Source organism: Oculina patagonica, chromosome 2 (assembly GCF_052425735.1).
Source record: "Oculina patagonica isolate OP01 chromosome 2, crgOcupat, whole genome shotgun sequence".
NCBI lineage: Eukaryota > Metazoa > Cnidaria > Anthozoa > Scleractinia > Oculinidae > Oculina > Oculina patagonica.
The window spans coordinates 15,565,939-15,589,763 of record NC_135759.1 but is presented as its reverse complement, the minus strand read 5'-3'; the positions used below and the strand labels follow the sequence as shown (position 1 = coordinate 15,589,763).

At 36.9% G+C, this 23,825-nt stretch overlaps 1 protein-coding gene and 1 long non-coding RNA gene across 4 annotated transcripts in view; both read right to left on the bottom strand.

Annotated features, from left to right (window-relative positions):
* LOC144643238 (uncharacterized) overlaps positions 1 to 23,825 on the bottom strand; it is a 77,289-nt gene that overhangs the window by 15,288 nt on the left and 38,176 nt on the right. For all 3 annotated transcript variants that reach the window (XR_013568869.1, XR_013568868.1, XR_013568867.1), the window contains exon 2: positions 17,891 to 17,936. This is a non-coding gene — a long non-coding RNA (uncharacterized LOC144643238). The remainder of the gene's footprint in view (positions 1 to 17,890; positions 17,937 to 23,825) is intronic.
* Positions 3,607 to 7,644, bottom strand: LOC144643159 (homeobox protein MSX-1-like). The gene is made up of 2 exons (XM_078502323.1): positions 5,281 to 7,644; positions 3,607 to 5,049 (listed from the first exon to the last, which is right to left on the bottom strand). Exons 1-2 carry the CDS (start codon positions 5,573 to 5,575, stop codon positions 4,580 to 4,582), a joined length of 765 nt encoding a protein of 254 aa, XP_078358449.1. The 5' UTR covers positions 5,576 to 7,644; the 3' UTR covers positions 3,607 to 4,579.

Genomic DNA, 23,825 nt, shown 5'->3' with positions numbered 1-23,825 from the left:
ATGCAAGATATCATCATTTAGAACATGCTAGTTTTCTTTGACTTTCATTTTGAACATTCTCCTAATGCGAATAAAGCTAACACACAAATTTCATTTGCGTGAATTACAGTTGCACATTAAGGATTTTCTTGGTGACAGACACCGGAAAACAACGAATAGGCTCATTAATTTTGACTTCTACAAACAACACAAGCAGTCATAAAGATTGTGCAATGTCCATTATAGTTTTCCCCAAAACTAACTTCCATATAAACACTTGAAAATTGCAACGAGTTTGATAAACTGTGGTCCTGAAACCCAAGATAAAAGTCCAGTGCGTTTCAAAGAAATCACAGATAGCAAGAAACAGCTTAAAGAGAAACATATGCTTTCTTTTTTGGCGACAAAGTGCCACAGACATTCCTCAGTGATACAGTTCATGACGCTGAAGGAGACATTTGTAAACTAGTTCTTAAAACGAATGAGAAATAAAGGCAAAGTTTTTAAAAGAAAGTAAATGAATGATTTTTAATTTTTCAAATCCGTAACGAAAGTGCATGTTAAAATGGCAAGAACCAGCTAATAATGACGGGTTAAGTCTCCTTGTCATAGACTATTTTATTTGGACACGAGAAGCTTTCTCGCCGATTCATCTTCTTAGTTTATTTTTTGTAGTATAAATTCTTTTTCTCTCTCGATACAAGTAGAGGAAAAAAACTGAAGAAGTGAAAAGAACTGTTTTCATAATTGGCTAACGGTACCTTCGTTCAAAGAACCTGCAACGCCTTAAAAATATTGTTTGCCTTTTTCAAGTAGCACGTTAAAACAGGTATTCAACAACATTTAACAAACATCCGAAAAAAATACGAGCAGATGAGCTAGAAAGTCTACATCATTAACCATACTATTCATTTCGTAGGAATTAAAATTTACTAGTAGAGAATTAAGTATAGCAGCAATTGAATCTATTTTGTCGTTCGCTTTTTTGTCTTCGGTCACACTGTGAAGATGACATTTTTAGACAATAGACCTTTGTTTGTACTTGAATTTTGCAAAACGGCCATTCTAAGGACTCTAAGCAAGAATGTATAACAAGAATGAACAATGATACAAGGCCTTTTTTTGTTAAGTCAAAATGGACGATTTTCCTGACTTTATGAAAAAGGTTTACGACAAATCGAATTAAGTCACAGTAATAAAAATATTTACCAAAAATACTTTGCACTGCGAAGGCTGACTGAACTTTGGCCAATTAAGTCTCCTTAAGACGGGAACCCTTTCATGTCATCAGCCACGTTTGTCGAACAAACAGTTCTTTTCAAAACACATCCAGTTGTCATTCAAGCATGAAAATCACAATCAGTGTTTGGCACAAAAGCGATCATAACAAATAGAGCTTATTATCTCTTCTTTAATATATAATCCTTCAACAATTGTAGGTAAGCATTGCCGTACGGTTGTATCTCGCAAGCTACACGTATCGCAATAATTCACAAATAAAGAGTTGACCTTCGCTTAATATTTTTTTTTCGTGGAGCAATTAGCTCCTCTTAAAAACAGCTTTACACAAGTGTCGAGGTACAATATCGCGGAGGAAGATTGGAAGTCATTTAGTTTTCAGCGATATAATATCAAAAGCTGCCGCGATTTAGTGAAGCGTATGATGCCTCATGGTTCGGCCAAATGGTGCATTGTATGAGGCAATGGCCTAAATCCGAAAGAAGGAGCCTCAAGAAACATTAAAGTGATCTAGCAAAGACAAAGTGGCTTTAGTTAAACTAAATTTCCCTATAAAAGACGAATCAACAGACCCACAGCAAAATTGGGCCGTTCGATGGGGCGAGACTCAAGAGGCCAAAACTGACAGATTGACTGTGATTTGTTTAACTGCGGGAGGTATTTTATAAAACCGTTGGCTTTCGAGTCGACATGTTTGGCACAAACAATTGGCGACGTCTCATACTAGTTTTATTGTATGGGAAACAAATTGCACAAACAGGGCAGTGTGTATTTGTTTAAACGATGCCGTTGTAGTGTTAGTTGCTATTTAACACGACCTTAGTTCTCAACACATTGTCGTTTCTACCACTATTGTATAAGGCTATTGTGGTCCTTGTTTGAGACCGCCTTCGCATTTTGAAGTCATTCCAAAGTTCTTTTTAAGTGCTTCTGAAACGAATCACAAAAAGCACCGACAGAAGCGTCTTTTAATTAGTTTGCCTTTTGTAAAATTGCTTATTAATGAATCACTTTACAAACAGAGACGCCAGGCGTTCTCAAGAGACCCGCTGAGTACTAATTGGTATGTAATTTGTCCGAGATAAGTAGCATTTTCATATTCATTTGCTAAGTAAACACAAGATAATTTCTTCTCAAGTGCACTGTCCTTCACTTGGGTTCGCTTGCAAGATATCTTCAGCTTAAATAAACCACTGATATGATGAAAGTTCATCTGTTTTGGAATACAAACACATTTCACCCCAAATTTACGAACTCAGAAAACATGTTAATTTTTCATTACTAGGATAGAAACTTGCCACGAGCGAATTCCAGCTGACCGAAATGTAAATAAAACTCCGTCTTTAAAACGATTAAGTTTTATTTGTCAAAAAGGAAATCGCTTGAAAGTGTTTGGTCTTTAGCTTTCGACGCAAGTTTTTATTTACTTGAAAATGCCGTTTTCCAGTGTCAAACATTTTACCAGACAATCTGCTAAATCGTGCATTGAAATCTCATCTAGAATTAAAGAGTTGTCTTTTCAAAGCTTCATGTCATACTGTGATAAAGTTCTTCAACACACAACCTGGTCGAGTAAAACACAAAAAGAGATTCCGTTGATAACTGGATGAAGTCGGTATTCAGTTGAAGAACACATAATTTAAGATAAATCAAGAAAATCAAGTTTTGTTGTCTTTCATCCAAGAGAATTAGGAAAGAGATTAACGCTCTATAAATAACATTTTCAAGTGCCAAAATAGCACTATCATATAATAACGGTGCTGATAATAATACAAAGGAAAGCCCTAACTTCTTAGACAATTTCACTTGCGCACGACACATAGCCTTGATTATTTTCAGCAAGATACAAGGATAAACCTCATCGACATGTTAACCACGAGCAAGAAAAACTTTCATTCGCATTTTTTAATTGATTTCGTCTAGATAAGAGTGAAGTGTATGGGGTAAAAATGGCCTAAGCACAACTCTGGAATGTAAAGCAAAACACAGCATATAATCGACGCTGAATCTCAAGACCCAAATTAATCAAATACAAAACATACTTGTTCCAGATGCGACAAGCAGAGGCATTTTAGCTGTCGTTTGTAAGACCGCTTTTTCAAACAGCAAACAATAAAAGTCTGGTTTTCTTATCACAAAACGACATTGCATTCCCATATATTATTTCCTAATGAAGACCATATGGGTGAAAGCTGTTTTGGTATGTTCATCTACCAAGACCCAACGGCAGGTTTCTTTATGAAAAAAATACAGCGACAACTTCTGGCCCCCCTTTCTGTGAAGCAATCCAAAAGGGGTAGGTGGGACCAATGGAAGAAGCAATGAGATACCAGCACAAGTGGTTTTATTATCTGTGTTTTAAGCTCTCGCGAAACACAGAAGACGCTCTTTCCTACAAAGGATAACTTTAATTCTGTTTTTATATTACAATAGATTGTTTGCTGTTCATATTTACATATACCGTGTAGGCACTTAAGGAATAAAATTCCTTTTCACTTCGCCTATAAGAACAAGTGTTACTTGTGCAATAAACGCTGGTGGCTTGATAAATAACACCATTGAGCTTTTAAGTGCTGCTATTGACTTGTGAAAAATAAAGCCACCAGTTTCCTACCGGACGTTTCCTTAGTGCAAAGAAGCGTGGCAACACCTAAAGTCGGATCAGACGACGGAAATTAATACTGCACTACCAGTGAAAAATAAGATGATTAGCTTTCTTTTCACAAGTTTTAGCAGGTACAAGCTGTTGACAACCAGTTGTTCGGAGGAAAAAAGAAATTACTAAGATACTGTATGGCCCAAAGATTGCGGTACACTCATATCTGTCCTTCCCACATAATTGTACGAGACGAATTTCAATTTATTGGACCGCTTAATAATTACTAAGACATTGTTATGGTGGTGAAGGAAGGGATATGCTGCAGCAGTACCGGTTTACAAAACATTTGCTGTACCTAGTATCAAAGCAGTTTTATAGAAATTGTTTCAAAGACACGTGCTTGATGTCTTTATAATTGGTCTCACAACAACTTGAAAGCAATTGAATTACCTTTAGTACACAAATGCTTTTTCAATACGTGTCCACCACAGACTCCTTCTTGAGTTATTCATATCCGCCCCTGGCAATAATTCCACATAATATTAACAAAATTCATTTTTTAGAAAAAAAATTACCCTTCGATACTATAAGTTTCATTTAAAACGTTTTAAATTTCATTTACAATTTTCTGTTCGAGACAAACTCTGGTGTAAAAAAGTCACAATTTTCACTGGGGGATGGGAAATCAACTACACACAAAAGAATTTATCTAAACAGATCGGAAATTGCAATTACGGCTAATACCGCTACTTGCCAACTACGCTAATGGTACATAAAATTATGAAAAACTTGAGGAGCGCCATAAGGATTGCCGTGTGTGTAGCTCATAGCTTGTCCATAGGGTGAATTAGGTAAATTTACGTGCGCGTAAGATTGGAAAGCGAAATGAGGGCCGTATGGCGAAGGTTCACAACACACAGATCCAGCTCCAAGACTCGATGGAAATCTTGGTGGCAAATATGGCTTGCTTGCCAGTTTAAGTTTTTCTAGTTCAGCTTCATGAAGTCTCTTCGCTTTTGCTCTGCGATTCTGAAACCATATCTTTACTTGCGTTTCTGTAAGGTTCAGAGAGGCAGAGAATTCCGCTCTTTCGGCGATGGAGAGGTATTGCTTCTGTCGAAATTTCCTTTCCAAAGCAAGTAATTGCGAAGTTGTAAAAGGCGTTCTTGGTTTTCTATTAGTTTTGTGTTTCCTGAGTTGACATTTTGTTGGACTCAATCGTGGACGAATACCTGAGAGAGAGGCGAAATAATTAAAGTGAGTACTTGACTCGTACAGAGCACAGACACAAGTTTTGTTAAGACACGCACTTAGTATTCAGTCCGCTAGCAGGTCGAGAAGACACCGTTACGCTCCTTACGAATATAACGGTACAATTAAAGCAATTTTACAGCATTAAACACTGTCACATAACATTAAATAGAAAAACGTGAATAGACAAACGACAGAGATTTTCGACTTACGAGGTGGAGGGTCATATCTAGTAGAATGCATCCAAGGGAAATCTTCCGACCATTCCACACGCTCATTTGTATCTTTTCTTTCACTCGCCGTATCGATAGAAGGTTCCGTGCTCTTCACAGCTTCTCCTCCCCTAACATCTTGTTTATCCAACAGCCTTTCAACAGAAAAGTTAATCGGCAACCCTGGTGCGCGGGCTGAGTTTGCCGGGCTGTCGCCATTTTGGTCTGGTTTGGATATAAGCGATTCAACGCTGAAAGATATACCTCTAGCCGAGGCAGGCCTGCTTTGCTCCATTGTTTTATATGTCTCTTTGTGAATAAATCGCAGTTCTGCTTGTTAGCACAGAACGTTTGTGCGTTGGCGAGAGAGTCCCTGGAATGCCTAGTTGCTCTGCCGTCCTTGGCTTTAGTTCCGAACTGAAGAGAACCTGCTGTGAGCAGCCATTTCACCCGTTTGACGTCCGCGTATATTGGACCCTGCCTAATAGGGCATAAGATAATTGTGTCATTATCAAGCAAATTTGTTGTTGATAAATGGCAGCCAACCACAGGACGCGCAGGGTGTCATCTTTAAAAGATTTGATAACTGCTAAATTGTTCCCATTGGCTCGCATTAAAACCAATTTACGGCTTGGTAGTTCCATTGTTTCTGTCGGCGTGGTGGCTTCGATAATTCTGCAAACATGTTAGAACTGCCTTCGAGGCATTTGTAAAATAATTTCGTCTGACGTGCCCACACTGTCGGTTTGAAGTTGTTATCCAAAAGTACCGCCTTTCTTGCTTCAAAACCAAAACCACTTGTCTGATAATTAGGATTAATATGCAAGGTACTTAAAAGAAAAATAATGGGCTGGTTTCGAGATGTGAATCTTCTTTCATCTGGTGACGAAAGTCACGAAAGACAGCGTTGCTGTGGCTTCTATTTGCCCCGTGGTTGCGTTCGTTCTCTTTAGAAATAAACAGAACTATCAATTTTTAGAAATACTGCGGCTCTCATCTCGAGTTTTTATTTTGTTTGCCAAAAATTTTAACTCTAAAGAGACAAGCATTTTTTATTGTTTGCTCTAATCCTTAAAACAAATATTACACGTCAGCGGGGGGCTTTCAACCGATAGTATCAGATCTAAAAGGAAAACAAAATTTTATGGAAATCAATTAGAGCTTTTTCAAATACAAATTACTACGTGTCTCTATTATCGGCTTGTTCGGGAAGTAATTTCCATCTGTGTATGTAACCGGTAATTGAGAGGTAATTGAAGCAAGCGATGTGCTTTCGAAGATAATGATATGGTAATATGGCGTTCACCAAGCCATACATACAATTTCTAAGCACAAAGAAAACAGCGTTCAATGCAGTGAAGTATTGAATAGTGCGATATGATTGAATCAATTATAACACCTTTGACAATCTTCTAAACACTGCCAAGGAGGGGCCATATTGATTTTTAGTGATAAGACAAGAGGTTTTGTTTGGATTATTCCCTTCCTGCACGCCTGAGAGCTTGAATGTTTATTATCGGCCTTAAGTCTTAATTTGATATTTCCACAAACTGTTTGGTCAGGCTGATTATTTGATTTCCAGATGCCGAACACGGAAAATACGCGATGGCCAGTGAACTCAAACGTATCCACGGTATCAAGAAAGAACAGGCTGCGCATTCTTGGCGCTAATGTCTCGATTGATAAACTTTAATTGTAACCATACAGTGTTAGCCTAAGAGATTACTAATTAGAATAACTTTGGATATCTATGAAGTTCTAGTGAAATAGATATTAATCGCCATTTCGATGTAATTAGCGAAAGACGCCAGTAGTCTGAAGACCTAATAAACAACAGCCGTAAGACTCAATTATGTTTGACATAAAGGTTAATTTTAGAACTTTTCTAGTTAGTCTGAAAAAGTCGACACTCTAACTGCTCCCGTGTTTGCCTTCTTCGCTTTTCCTGTAATTAATGTTCTTTTAGAAGGCAGGCTACTTAATGAAGAACACTACAGGCCAGCCAAGTGCAAATCACTCAGCAGAACCCGAGTCTGCTCACTTACATTTTTCGACTTCGACGTTGACAGTTTGGAAGATAACCAAATTTGCGAAGCATGGCTTTATCTTGCGAGTGCTATTCAAGTTGGAGTTATCTTTGTTACAACGCCATGTTTTCCGATACCAAGATTAAGTTTCTCTAAAGCAAACGCGAACGAGATAAGTGGCCCATGCCCTTTATCACACTGATTCAAGATCTACGGTCGCTTCTGACACGAACGGCCACATCTGCTATCCACTCGTTGAGCTGTATTTTGTTTCGCGTCTTGCCGTTATTTTAAGGCTGAAACTTTGACAAATTAACGTTTCGAAAAATTTAAGTAGCGCGCTTTCGTCCTTTCACTCACATAGATTTTCACAAATACCAAAACTTTTATTATATAGCTGCCACAAAGGTTACGCTATCTCTATCAGATTAGCAAATTCTGAGTGTTTTGAATCTTTTAAATGCCGGTTTAAAAAATAAAGTAAATTCGAGGTTTCTCGATGTCAAGTTATGTGATGCATATTTGGGGAACCTCAAATCGTCAAGAATAAAAGCAATTCATGGTCGCGAGGCCAAGTTGACAGGAACAAAGCACCTGCAACTGTCTTAAAATCAAAGTTTAAAAATGTTGCCATTATTTTAACTTTTACAAGTTCATGCGTTAAACCATTCTTTTCACAACCAAAAGGCAATAAATTATTATAATAATAAATGAAAAAAATAATGTGCGACACTTAATCTGACAGTAAATAGAATTATATGAATGAATGCGTTTCTGCATGGAGCAAATTGAGGCCAAAGCTGAAAGCTTTAGAAAAGAAAGACAAGATTAAGAAAATTTTTACGGAGCAGAACAGCACATTAAATTTCACTTGAATGCATTTTAAAGAGTGGCGAACATTTCACGATAGTGACACCAAAACCCTTCACACTAAAAGTACACATATATTAATGTAGGTTAGAAATTTGAATTAGCGATCTCAAGTTGACGATGTACAAGACCATTTCTCAAGCATTATGAATTGCAGGTAGTAAGTAAGTAAGTAAGTACTTTATTTAGACACATGTCACCAATGAGCCAGGGGCTCATTAGCTTTTACGAAAATGAAGCTTTTCTTCAGTTAAGAAACGCAGGGCCGTACCAAATGCCGCTCAAAGGGCAGTCATTCATCGGCTTACTGAAGTAAGGCTTTTAAGGTGCGACTTAATGAAAGTAACAATTTTCTTTTCAGTTTATGCTTGTTGAAAAAAAAAATGTTAAATTTTAACTGGGAACGAGAGGAATGAAACATTGCATGGTGCCTAAACTAAACAGCGGAAGAATTATATTAAGTACACAAATCCACTTGACAAAAACAATGCCACTATACCGCGATCCACAAACGTTTATCGTTAAGATAATAAGATTACAATGTTTGCAGGCACAGACACCAGAGAGTCAGTTTAAAGTGAATTAAGATTGATAAAACAACTCCACATTGCTTAATCCTCTCGTCATCCACATTAATTATCGTTCATGGACATTAATGTGATTGACTAAATTGCGTTAAAAAAATTCCTAAAGATGGAGCAAGCAGATAAATTCTACTTCTTCCTGATTAAAAAAATTACCATAGATAATGAACGTAACTTCAAGAATACATCAACTGCCAAAAGAATAATACAGGACTAAATCGACGGTAGCAAAAATTGAAACTCGATTCATACATTCCTCACGGGAATTCTGCAGTTCGGGTATTTAAAATACTTGCGAGCTTCAAAGCCGACCAAGAGAAAGCACCTATTATAGTAAAAACTGAACACTTTTAGTTCCAAGCCTTTAATTGTACCATTGGTAATAGGGTAAACTGCTTAAATGAACTATAATTGAATTAATCTTAGAATGACACAGCCAAACACTGATTAATGGAAAAGTTACAGGACTTAAAAAAAAAAAAAACAACTAAGAAATTGAATCTAATCATGCTTTATACACGTTAAGTGCAATTTATAATTTTATTCAAACCAGAGAAAAATATAGAAAAGAACATTTTGAACGTACGGACAAGGTAACCTTTATTATTTTACTGAACAAACTTTTGAAGAAAAAAGACAAAACAGGACTCTGCAAAGCACTTAATCACTTAGATGCAATTTATATAATTTCCTTACAGATTTATTTTCCACATAGATAAGCCACAATAAATACCACATTATTTGTGAAAACAGATGTGATGCGGCGAGATTAGATTGTTTTTTTTTTTAAAGGCATTTGCTAAAATGGCAAATTAAAGTTGACCGAAAATCGCTCGGCAGGAGAGTTTGTATTGTTCCATAAGCGACAGAGGACGGCAGTGATTTCTGGTCAATCATTTCCGAGTGCCTTTTGAATTTCTGGTCTAAACGAGGTTTTATCTATATAATCGTGGAAGGAAGTTCTGATTTCTTCTCAGGAAATCAACGTGGATAGAATCTATAATCTATAATCGAAAAATATTACATAACAATTGCTCATCAAGCCCCTACCATGTGACCTAAATTCTTACCAATGCATGCGAGGTAACGGCCATCTGTCTTGTAATAGTTACCCTGTGTTGGTTTTTTTTCAATCTACGATGAACACACACAAAAAACTTTCCAACCCTAAGTGCTCTTTACTGACAAGTAAAGGCGTACACGTTTTATAAAATTGCCAATAGATTGTTTTCCCTTTAGGTTTTCACCATATTTATTTTTACACTCTCGATCTTGAATTGACCTGTGTTGTCATATTTAGTTATTAAATATATATATAAAGCTTTGGTCACCTAATGTTCCTATCGCCCCAGGGTTCAATTAACACACATTAGTGAATAAACACTGACATTGAGAAAAATAATAATTCAATCGAACACAAAGGAAGCAAATCTATTGTTAGTAACTGTCACTTTCCTTTAACCCCGTTAACAAAAGTCTGAATTGGTTGTTTACAAGAGAGAAAATTCTCGGGGTGAGTGGAATTTTCAATCTTTGTTGCCACTTCTGATAAGCACACAAAGAGATAAAACACAACAATTAATGATAAGGAAAGAGAATAAAAAGAATGGTTTAGTTCAGGCACGTCGTGTTTTGTTTGGATAATTTTTTTGCGAGTTTTCAAAACTTGTTTTTCATTCTACAGGTTTGTTTTGACATGTTTCTTGCCCAACACGTGGTGAAGACAAGGAGCAGAGAAACAGGATACCAATGGAAGCCATAAGAACCAAACAAACAAGAACAAAAGGCGTTTTATCTGTTGAGTCTTTGTTTTTACTTACACAATACTAAAGTTATGAACACTTCACTAAGGACTCAGTGAATACAACAAAGGCGATTAATAATCCTTTACAAGACAATTGAACCGTTACATGAATGACTACTCACGAATTACACTGTTAATTTAAGTGTGTTCGAACTCGCTCATGCACCTGCCAAAACCAGCTAGAACGCCACTTCCTTTCCTCTAGGTAAAGAGACTATGAAGCGCAAGAGATGAGATTTACTTATTATCGAAGGCTCATCTTGGATGGATCTATTGAATGCCACCTTGACAAACATTTTACCAATTTTTAGTTTGAAATTGAATAAAACCTACGGTGCCAAATTTTGAAACAAACCGTGCCACCGGTTTGGCAACCAGACCCTACTGATTAACATCTTTCACAGTTTAAAACAAGATCTCGGCAGATTGATTCACCTGACAAAATCGAACATGAAAATCAGACAAAATACTGGCTACAATATTTGTTTCATTTAAGAAAAAAAATATTAAATGTCTTGCGCCGTTTGGGATTTAAACTCAGTTTATTTTCCAGTTGATTCGTTCATCAGATATTTCTAAGGATGTAATTGGGTAAACAGAAACACTACCTACGTTTTCGTGACAATTCTGGAAACGGTCGCGTGTGCAAAACAGTCTTTTGTAGAAAAGCTTAGCCACTTTGGACAGGCTTTGCGCCCCGCTGTGTCTGTTTAAGTGGCCAACTTCTTTTCTCGAATACTCCCCACAGCGACTAGAAATGCTTCGTCAGATATAATTGTAAAACTCCGGAAACGGGCTAAAGCCATGGCACGAGTGATTTATCAAATTAAGGGCGTATCACCACAAGCCCCTAAGGCAACAGACGAACAACACATTCACGCTTACTACTCAAGGTACTTCGCGCGTCAGAAGCCTTATATCGTTGAATTGTCGTGTAATTGAAGAACGATGGACCCTGCTCGTTTTTGCAATCCATCTTGATTGAAATTCACACTGCTGCCGCCGTGACAAAGAAAATGGATGAACAAGGATTTCATACAGAGATATTTGCCCCAGCGAATTTGTTGTTAGTTTTTAGACACAAAGAATACAAAAGCAGAGTTATTTGGGTACTAATTTTAGCTTTTGTCCTTTATAAAGTGTTTGTGCAGTGGGTAAAACGGTTGTACTTGTCCTATGTTCCAAAAAGATCGATGTATTGATGGCGACAAACGAATGTCCTTATGTCAAACCTAAACACCAACTCGGTTAATATTTGCTATATTGTGAAAAATGGCGATAAGAATGTGTGATCACGCCATGAAATATTTGATTTCAGCAACTGAAATTTTTCAAATTCAGTTTTCATGGACACATGTTAGTCTTGGGTTCCATTTCGACATTTTGACTTTCTGATACCGATTTGCTTTAGATTTATAGAATATGGAATTGTTAGCTACTGTCGATTCGTTTTACAATTTTATCGGGGCGTTTCATTTGTTCATTAGGAATAACACAACAAACGATGTTAAAATTTTGTGCTGAACCATTGTGCCCATCGTAAATTTATTCAATATTTTTTTTATGTGGAAAGTTTCCCATAAATTTCATTTGATTTAAAAGGTGAATGTAGGGTTTACGTTTTTTAATATCAGTTTGACTCAACTTATAACTACAGATTACACACATTTTCGTCAGAAAAACATTGAATCTGGAAAACAAAATAATAGGATGTTATTCAATTACAAGGTTGCGTCAGAAACGGACGAGTTTAAATAATTAAATTCAACCTTGGACAAAGGCGTGGCACTTTCCAATCAGGGTTACATTCAGCGTGTAAACCTCAAGATTAGAAAACGTTTAACTAATATGGCTACAGTTTGCTTTCTTACTGTCTATCATTTAATACAACGGGTGGTCTCGCTTCATTTTATGAAAGTTCAATAAAATAAGAAACTTGTGGGCATTTGCCAATAATGACTTGATAATGACTTGCATGTTTTTCTCTCAGCTGATAAATCATCAGTTAGTTTTACCAAGTCTTAAATAGTAAATAAAGCAGTTGTGTAAGTTACGCTAGAGTTGTACTTTCGACAGGGATTTCAATTTGAGAAAGTCTAGTAGGAATATACAGAAAGAAGAATCGCGAACGGATGCACTCAGTTGCCCGTCTGAATAAGATAATGCAACTTGTTGGATAAATAATATGTAACCCTATGAGAAAATTTACTCCAAAACAAATGGAAAGGAAAGTATTGTTTTGAACCACTGCGCCCATGTAAATTTGGCCATATCATTGCAGCAATCTGGCAAGATGTTAGGAGGGCAACCTGAGATGGGCCTCGGCATCCCATCCATGCTTGGGGAGTAATGGTAGCATACCTCAAGGCTTTTAGCCAGGATTTAAAAAGTGGGACTCCACAATTTTTATTGGCCTGACTTTGTCCCCATAGGAGGTCCTGAGGAGCATGCAAGGTGTTTTTCTGCAGTTATGAGTGCAAAAGTATCTAAAGATTTCCAAATTTGCTAAAAAAAACTATTAATTTTCTCGGACAGGTGGTCGTCCATAGGACTTCTGGACTCCCCCCTTGGCTAAAAGGGTGCATACCATTACTGCTCTTGAAAGGGATACTGCTCCATCCGACATCGTCCTACGTTGCCTTTGCTTCAAGCATTTTTAAAGTTATGCACACAGCACCGTTGCCCGCTTGTGTCAACAAACGCAAGTCTCTTGTCAACTGGCGAGGACACCAAACATCGATCCGTGACAACTAAGCCAGAGCACAACCATACCTCATAAAAGAAATTCTTACTCAAGATGGTCGGGGAAACTGAATGTAAACAGAGACTTATCTTTCGTAGTAAAAAGATAAACGATATGAAGTTTTCCACTCTGATGTCTCTTATCTATCTTATGTATATAGCTTTACAGAAAATGCGATTATGTCTTAAGTTAAATAAATTTCTTTCACGCGTCGAAAAAACGCTCTTGTTGTGCGTACGGTACCTGTGAAAAATACCGCAACGATAAGCTATTTTGCAAATAAAAGGTACTGTAGACTGTGGAGAACTTGAGACTGTCGATAAGAGACACAGTAGATAGCTATATTTTCATCCACTAATTGGGGATACTATTGAAAACTAAGAATACGAATTGTAGTAAATTATCACGACAACTAAAAGGACGACATCGTACTACTATCTTACGTATAGTTCAACAGAATCAATTGTTTCAAATTTTATTCAAAAGGTTAACTATGCTCATTTATCTTGCACGTTTTGGAAAAGCGTTTGGCTTATTTACAGTCAAAGCTCTATGAAGCCTTCTCACTAATAAGCCAGTTCCAACGCCCCCCCCCCCCCCTCCCCCCTCAAGCCCCCACTCCGAAACTTTATTTATCAACAAGTTCCCTGTATTAATTCAAACCTCCACTTAAGACGCTGGCAAACGAGAACACGTTGTGCCCACGCGCGCAACATTTGTTGCGGACACAAAATTTGTGTCCGAGACACAAAAATGTTTCTGATTTTTTTTTCAAAAAGAATTTGTGCCCGCAAAAATGTTTCCCGTTTGCGCAGCATGAAATTGTGTCCCGCACATTGTGTCTTGCTCGTTTGCTCACCTAAGAAACATCAGAAGCAACAATGTGTCCTCGTTTGCCAAGCCCTCAACCGCCACTATTCTCTAGCTGCCACCTCTCTACAGTGACCACGATTGTTGTCCAGACCGTGCACCGATCAATACACTTTACTCTTATTAAACCCTCTGTACAAAGGCCACCTCTTGACAACAGCCAGTTAATTTTGCCCCAGAGTGGCCGCCGTAAAGAGGTTCAACTGTAGATGGTAAATCATGGCAATTGATAAACGAGGGACAATTATTTTGAGGTAATTCTATGCTTTTAACGTTATTCATCCACCTTTACTTAATTTTTATTATTACTTTTATGTGGATATGTAATATATCAAACAGCAAATTTTGCATATACAGGTATTTCCAGAATATATAATGCTTATTGGGGCAGAAGCTATACCCAACTTGATACATTAATTTGGCTATATACTGTAAACGCCTGTTATAAAGTGATGGGAAGACAACGCCATTCCACACTTACAGTGACTAAGCCAGGAACGAACAAGATTTGCATCATAACAATATAAACCAGCAAGAAACCACCTAGCCAAAGTAAGAAATTACAGATAAATAACTGCGAACAACATCGCTTGGGCTTTTTGTCAGACACATTACCGTATTTACCAAGTAAGATGGGGTATCCAGATACAAGAAGTTAAACACCTTTGATGTCAATGCGGGTGCAAGAAAGTACGTATACACTAATACTCAGCCATAACATGCAATACAGGAACCTCCCTAATTAAAGGAAGGGGACATCGGAAGGTGCCGGACACCGCGTTGCACCAAAAAAAAACGTTCGGCAAATACCGCAATACCGGGAAAAAATTCGGAAAAAGACCATGAAAACAATGACAAGACTTTTAACTGCTTCTTAAAACAGTCAAACCATAGATACCAATACCTTCACGTTAAATATCAACTCGTGTGACAAAGTAACGTTGTTTCAGCTGGCTTCCGGAACGACCAGAAACCTGAAAATGGCCAGGAAAAGTGATAATAGTATAAGTTTTTATACCGACTATCGTCGACCAAAACGCTAAGATAACGCATCCTGCAGGTTTGGAGAATACCGCAAACCGCAATTCAAGATTAAAATTACCAAAATACTGCATGGAAAATTGTCCAATACCGCAAACCCAAATGTCCCCCATCTTAAAGCCGAACAGAGTTCTAAGGAGACAATCCTGTTGAAAGGTACATTTTGGATGAACCGTATTTCTTTTTTGACTGTAGTTCTTAACATACGATTCAACTAAGCTAATCGAGAGCCACACTCCCTCAAAATGATAAGCGTTTCGCACATGTCAGTTAGTTTGTAATCATTAGAGAGACTTTGAAAACAATCTAGAGGAAAGGGGTGCCTTTAACCAGGAGAAACGACCAAGACGTTAAAGTTATAAATCTGAAACAGGTAATCAGCATAGTTTTCGCCGTCAATTTTGGTAAAGATGAGAACATAGGAGTGATACATAATGCAATCCAGCTGGGCGTGGGGTAGTGTTGGTCCCGGCACACAAAGAACAGCGAGAGTTGTATCGTATGCTGTGTCAGCAGGAGCCTTAGTAATAAAGCAAATGATCCCTCCCCTCACAATATACTAAACAGTCAAACAGAAGAGGAGCACTACAATTGACATGTCATAACCGAGGTGCCAAGGAAACAGTTCTGTTCTTGTAAACGAGGGTCATCAGATTATTGAAGGGAGAAGGCATAGACAAGAAAATAGAAAAAATGACGTCATAATTGATATGGACGTCATCTTGACGTAAAGTATATGAAATAATTCATATATGTGAACTGTAAGTGAGATGTAAAGTGAAGAAATGATCCTCGCAGTGAATTGTAATTAAAGAAATTGCAAAGAAAGAAACCCGAAATAATTCTGACTTAACCTGGATTCGAACCCGTGACCTCAGCGATATCGTTGCGACCCGGTATCGAGGAGGTCCGGGTTCGTCCGTTTTCAGAATTTTTCGGTTTCTTTCTTTCCAATTTCTTTAAGCGCAATTCACTGCAAGGACATCATCTTGTAACGAAGGAATGCATAGCTCAACCTACAGAATCAACTATAATTCCAGAAGTCCTGGTAAGACCGCGCATTAGATTGAAAAGAATCTTCATTGAAAGGAGAAAACACATTGGTCCCAGCAGATATTTTAGTAGATGTATGAATGGAAGTTGAAGTTTATTACACTCAAGGGATCTCAAGGTTGCCAAACACGTAAGAACTGATACGTTAAGAACAGCTATAACGCATCCAGCCTCGTAATGAGGACATACAGGACGAAAGCGACAACGAAAGGGACACCTTAGCAAAAGTTACCCACCATTATCGAAAAAAAAAAAAAAAAAAAAAAAAAAAAAAAAAAAAAAAAAAAAAAAAAAAAAAAACCGGGGGGAAAATTTTCTTTTTCTATTCTTTTTTTTTTTTTACACAAAAAAAAGGGAAATGGAAAAAAAAAAAAAAAAAAAAAAAAAGGAAAAAAAAAAAAAAAAAAAAAAGAGGAGAGGAAGAGAAAAGACAAGGTTCAGAGAATACAACAGAAACACGACACGCCGAGGCTGATTTTCCTTTCGTACAAGGTCGATGCCATCATTGGAAATCAAACTGTTCTTAGGTAAGGGTCGATGTCATCTCTGGTCTAGTTTAAAGCCCAGCCCAGGTTGAAACTGATTAGATAAAAAATGTCCTAAATAAGGTGATTATAAGACCTAAGTTAGACTCACACTTAGGTTAGGGATAGAGTCATCTACATTATAGATGTGACAGTTAAGGTAGACACCTCAATTTTTTTTCGGGCCACGAGGTTTAAGGATCAAAGTGGTGGTGCTGTGAAAAGGGGAGGATGTTGGCATGCCAGAGCTTCCGGGTTCGATCCTTGGTGTCGACAAACATTTCGTTGGTAGGAAAAAAATTCGATGATAGTGAAAAATCATGAGCATGGACTGTTTACAAGGAAACGTGCCAAGACCAGCGATTTATAACAGGGTCAGAGCCTTATGGATTGCGTGGGACCAGGACCAGAGACGGTACCCCAACGAAATCAAAGAGATCACTTACTTCATCACTTATCCCCATGGCCCCGTGGAGAAGCATAGCGCATGAAAATACACACTCAGTTATAAATTATCCGCCGGTTTAGATTTAAAACGCTGACGTTTCAAGCGTTTCGCGAGTGGATCTGAATAAACTCTGACAAAAAGCCAACGCTCGAAACTTCGATGTTGAATTCTAAAACAAGATGACAAACTCAACTAAGGCAGGGGGGAAACAATTACTGAAAGCAGAAGCTTTTGCTGAAAGTTATAGTGATATCAAGGAACAAGTGTCAAATGAAGAACCACAGATTTATAGACGATCAGTCAACCTTCTCAAAGCCTGCCCACTGTTTGTTGTTCAAGGTCTTCTAAAGAAGAGGACAAGTTTAGAAGTCTTCCTTGATACATAAAATATAACTTGTCTTCTGAAGAAGATGACAAGTCTGGGAGTTGTCCTTACGCGGAATAGCATTTTTTTACTCTCTCACTTTTAAAACAGGGCATTACACGTATATACAGTTAAACAAAAATTTTCAGATAGCTTTCAAATGTGACTTAACTTAGAAATCCACGAAACTCTGGTTAAGATCAGATTTGACTCGGATAAGCGTTGTTTATTGGGCGTAGCCTCTACCCCCTAAAACGTATTTTTTCTAAAACTTCTACTTACCTAAGTTTCTCTTTGTCTTTACGACGACATCAAGACCACGTGTAGCCTAACAATAAAGGTAGATAATTTGTTGTCGAGTTTATTAAGCAAAAGCAAACAGCAAAGTACAGTAATGTACACTATTTATATAAGTAATAAATAGCAAAGATATTTTTTTTTTTTTTTTTTTTTTTTTTTTTTTTTTTTTTTTTTTTGTTTTTTTTTTTTTCCCCCCCTTTTTTTTTTGTTTCCCGCTTTAAAAAGGGGCGGAAAAATAAAAAAAATAACAAAAATGTTGCGTATCACGCATTTACGCCATTGTTTATAAAAAAAAAAACTTCAACTAAAAACAACCCCAAAAAAAAAAAAGGGTGGAAAGAACAAAAAAATTTTTTGAAAAAAAAAATTTTTGTAAAATTTTTAAAAATAGTAGTTTGTCTGCTTTTATCCAGACCATAAAGATATTTCAACAGGGAGCTCACGTCACAAAAAGTGGTTTTTAGTGGGACCCTGCATAAAATAAATTACAAATATGATAAAAATGATTTAAAAGTAAATGTTAAAAATAGATGATGTAAAAAGTAAAAAAAAATAAGAATGGAATATAAGGAATTAAAAAACTTGTTAAATACTTCTAATATGTCTTTTAAAAGTTAAAATGTTAAATGTGCTTTTTGCTTTGCGGGTACGGTATTCTTTTAAGCAAGTCTGAAAACTTTTTGCTTGTTCGGTCACGCTATTCTTATTAAGCATCGATGGGATTGTCTGAAATACATGGAAAAAGCTCGATACAGACAAAAAAAAAAACGTTGTGAAAAGGAAATTTAATTTAATTTAAGGGTACAAATCCATAAATGTACGGGTAACAGAAAGGAAGTAAAGCCGTACATAACAAATAATCCAATAATATTATCATGACGATGAACGAAAAGGAAGATAAACATGTATAAAAAAAAACACCAAAAATGCGAAAATCAAAGTAATAAGGTGTATCAAAACTTCAACCACGCTGGTATGTCCCTGCCAAATTGATCAAAAAAAAAAAAAAAGAATCCTATTTTCAGTTTCTTGACCTCTTACTTTTAGATTAAAAAGCTGTATTCATAAACCAGCCTTAACAATTGGGTCTTGTTTCCTTGCATAAAATATTATCTGAATTTTTCCCATCATTTGTCTGCAACATACAAACGTTTTTCAAGTTTGTTCTATGTTCGCATGTCTCCACAGTTTTAATAGCATTTTAACATAAAGATTCTCAGTTGTCTTTTGTTTAATGTTTTAGGATATTTACAATTTCTTATAATAAATTTTAGATTTTTTTAATAGGCCACTTAATTAATTTCTTTCTGAAGTATTTTCCTGCCAAATTTCTTCAGTTAAATCTAATGACATTTCCAAGAAATCGACGCATTTTCAAGAAACAGGAAAAGCCACTAACTGCACTCAGTCGAAACTTTCTTTTGAAAAACTACGCATGCTGTTTTGCACAACACTTATTTGGGTTCCCACAGCAATGCTGAAAAAAAAAAAAAAAAAAAAAAAAAACAGCAAAACGGATGAGTTTTTTTCGTCGTCACTTTTTCTGAAGTAATCTTTAACAAAATTTCTAACCAGAACTGATCTAGCCTGTCAGTTTAGTAAGACAAATGACACTTTTCAATCCGTACAACAATGGTATAGAGCAAATAAAATGATCGCTATATAAGCGCCGCTTGTTTTTCTCAACCCTTGCGCGCGCGATGTTTCGCGTCGACAGTTAAAACCGCTGAGGGCACGCAAACAGTGTTCGACTGCCTCAACTTTTTTAACCGTAGATTTTTTAAAATTAGCATCAATACTTTTTACTTTGTAGGGGAGGAGGAGCACAATCTATCGGTAGTTTCTTTTCGCGGGGATGGGGGTGGGGGAGCTATGCTTCACTATGCCCTTTCGTAATTTGAGCCTTGGAGAGATTGGTTTTCAAAGTTTGAGCCCATGTGTTCATCTTCCGAAAAAATACGATGAACAATTCTTTACTTTTACATTTTCGTGCTCTACAGAATTCAGTCAGTAAATTTAGAAGCGTTATCTACGGTAAAAAATGCCAACATTCCACTGATTAAAAATAGCAGTAACAACAACAACAATAATAATAGCACTGACCACGCCCAAAAGAGGGAAAAACAAGTTTACTTTCACTTTTAAAGAGGTCCGCCGTATTTTGGTTTGAATTCGCGTGTCAGTTGTTGCCGACAGCAAAATACGACAAGACGAAGCAGAAATGCTTTAACGCTTGCAGTTATAGTATCGATGCACGCGTGCAAAACGAAAACATTACCCAATACTGGAGCACGTCACTCAAGGCAAGGTTTATTTTCGATTTGTAGTGTCCGATTTTATTAGAGCAATGTGAAGAGCCATAAGAAGGCACTTAAACTGAGAACATTCGTGGAAAGATGAAACGGAAACAAATTTGTGAATTCTTGTAGGTCCTTTCTTAACAGCAGCAAGAAGTTCTTTCTTTAATAAAACTATCGTGGTACAAAGATAGCAAACAAAATGTCTCGTGTTGTTCTTGATGGAGTATTGCGTTCAAACTAACGAAGTTTAATATAGATACTTTAAAATAATCTCTCTTTACATTGATATAGTGTCACATCCTTTCAAAGATAAATTTATATTGAGTGTAGAAAGTAGAAGACCGGTCTTAAAACTATTATCTAGACCCTACTTTGGGTAGTAAAGAGCGGACACGGAATCCTGTAATATCAGGGAGTTTATTCACAATTGACGTCATTCAAGATTGTTTTGAAGATTTATCTTCACAGTTTTGAGCCTGACGCCCTCTTGGCTGGCAAAGCGCGCTTAATATCTCTATCTTTTACGTAAACACGAAACAAGACTTCGTCATTACCTGAGAGGTTCTTTCTAAAAATGTAAAATCAAAACATTGTGAAGTTGCTCAAATATCACTTTACTAATTCTGGCAACATGCAAAAGCTTTTAAATAGAACTGACTGGTGGAATGTAAAAAAGTACCAAGTCACGACATGAAAAGTTATATTGAACATACCTACACCTTTACGTTCCTTTGATTGCGTGCAGTCGTTTGTTTTGATTGTTGTTAGCTTCGCTTCTTGAAGCACGCAAATCATTGTTAATCACACGTTCAGAATATTACGACTCCGTGATGATATTAGACACACAACTTTGCTCTTCATGAAAATTAGAAAGCTCAAGTTTCAAACAATTGAAACTTGTTCTTTTGAAGACTTTATTTTGGTGTATTGTTAATACGAAACACTGCATTTCTACAATGTACAACTATACTCTTTTTCATGAAGCGTGTTTGATATTACTCGATTCGCGATGCACGGAAGATTATGACTTGATTCCAAGTGAGGTCAAGAGCTACTTAACGACTGAAGCAAAAGATGCTAGTCACAGATCTTGCAATCGAAGATTAACATTTCATCACTGGACACTTTTTTTCGTCTTTTGTTTACTCAGTCTGCCTTGATATTAAAATAAAGTTCTTCTAAATAAATGTTCTCATCAATTCGAAGTGTCCTAATCTCAGTGATGTCATTTCTAAAACTGGATTTGTAAGACTTTTTCAACCAAACTTGGAAATGTCAGTCGCCACCGTTATAAAGAATAAGGGGTTTAAATATATTTCATACCAGTATGATCCACTGGAAGGCTGAATTAAATTCCACGTTAATAATTAAACACACAATTCGTTTCATTCGTTACGTGCGAGGTTCATTCTGGTATGAAAAAACCTACATGGCATTTTTTCAAGCAAACCAGTAACTGGTCGCAAAAAAGACGAGTTGTCCTTTTACTAACTTAATTCACTGGCATGGCTTATTGTTCCGGAATAAGGATTTTCGATTTAGTGTAGCTACCGAAAAGAACTCATAGCTGTGCAAGTAAATGAATATCATGAAAGCCACAAAAGAATACCATAGGAAATATTTTTCTTCCTTATTGTGTAATCTTCCCTTTAATTCTCCCCTTTCTCCGGTGAGATGAGTACTCCAATGTTTTGGGTGGGGCGTGTTCCGCTGGAACCCATGACCCACTATACCCTTTATTTGATCTAAAATATCAGTTTTCCTACCCCTATGAACGAATGTCGAAACATTGAACTTGAAAATTAAACATAAACATCTTAGGTAACGCCAATGTGGTCATTGATTGACCCTTCAGTTCACAATGACTAACTTATACTTTCTCCTAACAATATTAATACATTGTCAAGCAGACAGGTGACGGGAAAAAAAGGAAAAAATAATCAACTAAAGGATATTGTATTGAAGAACAACCAATTTGTCTACGCTGAATTTTGACGATGCTTGCCAATCTATAATATTTCAAGCTTGGAACTCAATTGTTTGTTACACTTTGCGGTTTTGCCTTAACTTCGAATAACCTCACCCTCTTGGAATATTATTTGAGAGTTACTATGTTCGTAATAGGATAATTATTTCCTTTGATAAAGCTGTTTCAGTAACAGTGTGTTCTTTAATACTGCACTGGTATTAGTATTCCTTTTGCCTTACAAATCTGTTTTGTGGTTTCCTGTTTTGCACTAGTAAATTGCGCCACGTAAATAACTTTTGGAGTCATCCGTAGCGTCCATTAAGCCATTTTTCTGTACTAATGAACTAAAGTTGGCCACTGATGCTATGGCCATCTTTATCAAAACAGACAATAGGTTTATTTGCTTTTATAAGTCTTGTTTGAAATTCTATAAGTTGGTTAGAAACCCTAACCAAAAACATAAACGACAGCAACTAAACCGTCTGTCTTGGATTATGTTTATGGGAACACGTAATGACACCATAAGAACGCTAAACGTTTTAATACAAAAACAGGGATTTTTGGACCTAGTCCACAATAAACAGAGAACAATGCTGATCCCTTTCAGCAGATTTGCAACCTTCGCCAGTTGTGTCAAAAGTTATCTAATTAGAAATTCGAATGATTAAACGCCAAGTACTATTGGTAGTTTTCTCGGTAGTTTTTTCCAGGTGAACCACGGGTCAGAAAAGTGTCCCGATGCTGAACAAAATTTTCAAACCCATAGATTTAAAAGCTTTTTTCTTAAAAACGGTCGGTTAAAGAAAATAGGCAGTTTCAGGCGCCATCTCCGCCTCCCATCGTAGCGTTTAAATCAGTGGTCACTCCCAGAGGGTCCCAAAACTGGAGGTGGTGAAGAATTTACTAACTTGTAGTCCGAGTCATGGGTAGGACTATCCATTCACTTTCTGAATGAATAATGGCCTTTGCAACCAAGAATCTGGAGCGATATGTAAAACTTAAAAAACTCGATCTAAATAAGGTTCTGTTTTTGTCTGTTTAGAGTCCCATGGCCCCTATGGATACCAGCCTCGTTGCTGAATGGGCGCTGAGGCCACCCTGGTGAAATAAAGTTCATTACCTTACCCTACCCAGAGAAGGATATCGTTACCCAGGAGTCTCACAAACGATTATTGTTGTATGCCTCATCTCCAAAAATCTAATTTAAAAACCTACATTGGTGAAGCCACCTTTTGAGGGAATGTTTGAAGTCTGTAAATAATATTTATAGAGATGCATAGTGAACGTAACACTTAAACGTATGTTATCTCGAAGCCTTCTTGATCGTTTGTGTATGCAACAACTTGTGTTGTTAAATTTGGACTTGCCAATTTTGGTATAATGGTGGACAGTGTTACAAGCAATCGTAGTTATGGTGAGAGGGTCTGAGAAAGAAGTGAGTGTATCACACCAAATTTTAAAACACACACACACAAAAACGTGAGATAGTAAGAAAGAACAGTGGATCAGTACGCAGACATCTTTTGCGTTCTCTTTTAAAAGGTTCTTTGGTCTACTTTGGCACTGTACTTCAGGCGATAAAAACAAAATAAAAAGATACATGTTTTCAACATCATTGGAAAACAGTGCCTCCGGATTACTCGACCAG

Coding starts and splice junctions, on each gene's coding strand:
- LOC144643159 (XM_078502323.1), bottom strand. CDS start 5,575: ATGGAGCAAAGCAGGCCTGCCTCGGCTAGAGGTATATCTTTCAGCGTT. Junction 5,050..5,280: donor TAGATATGACCCTCCACCTC/GTAAGTCGAAAA, acceptor CCTCTCTCTCAG/GTATTCGTCCACGATTGAGT.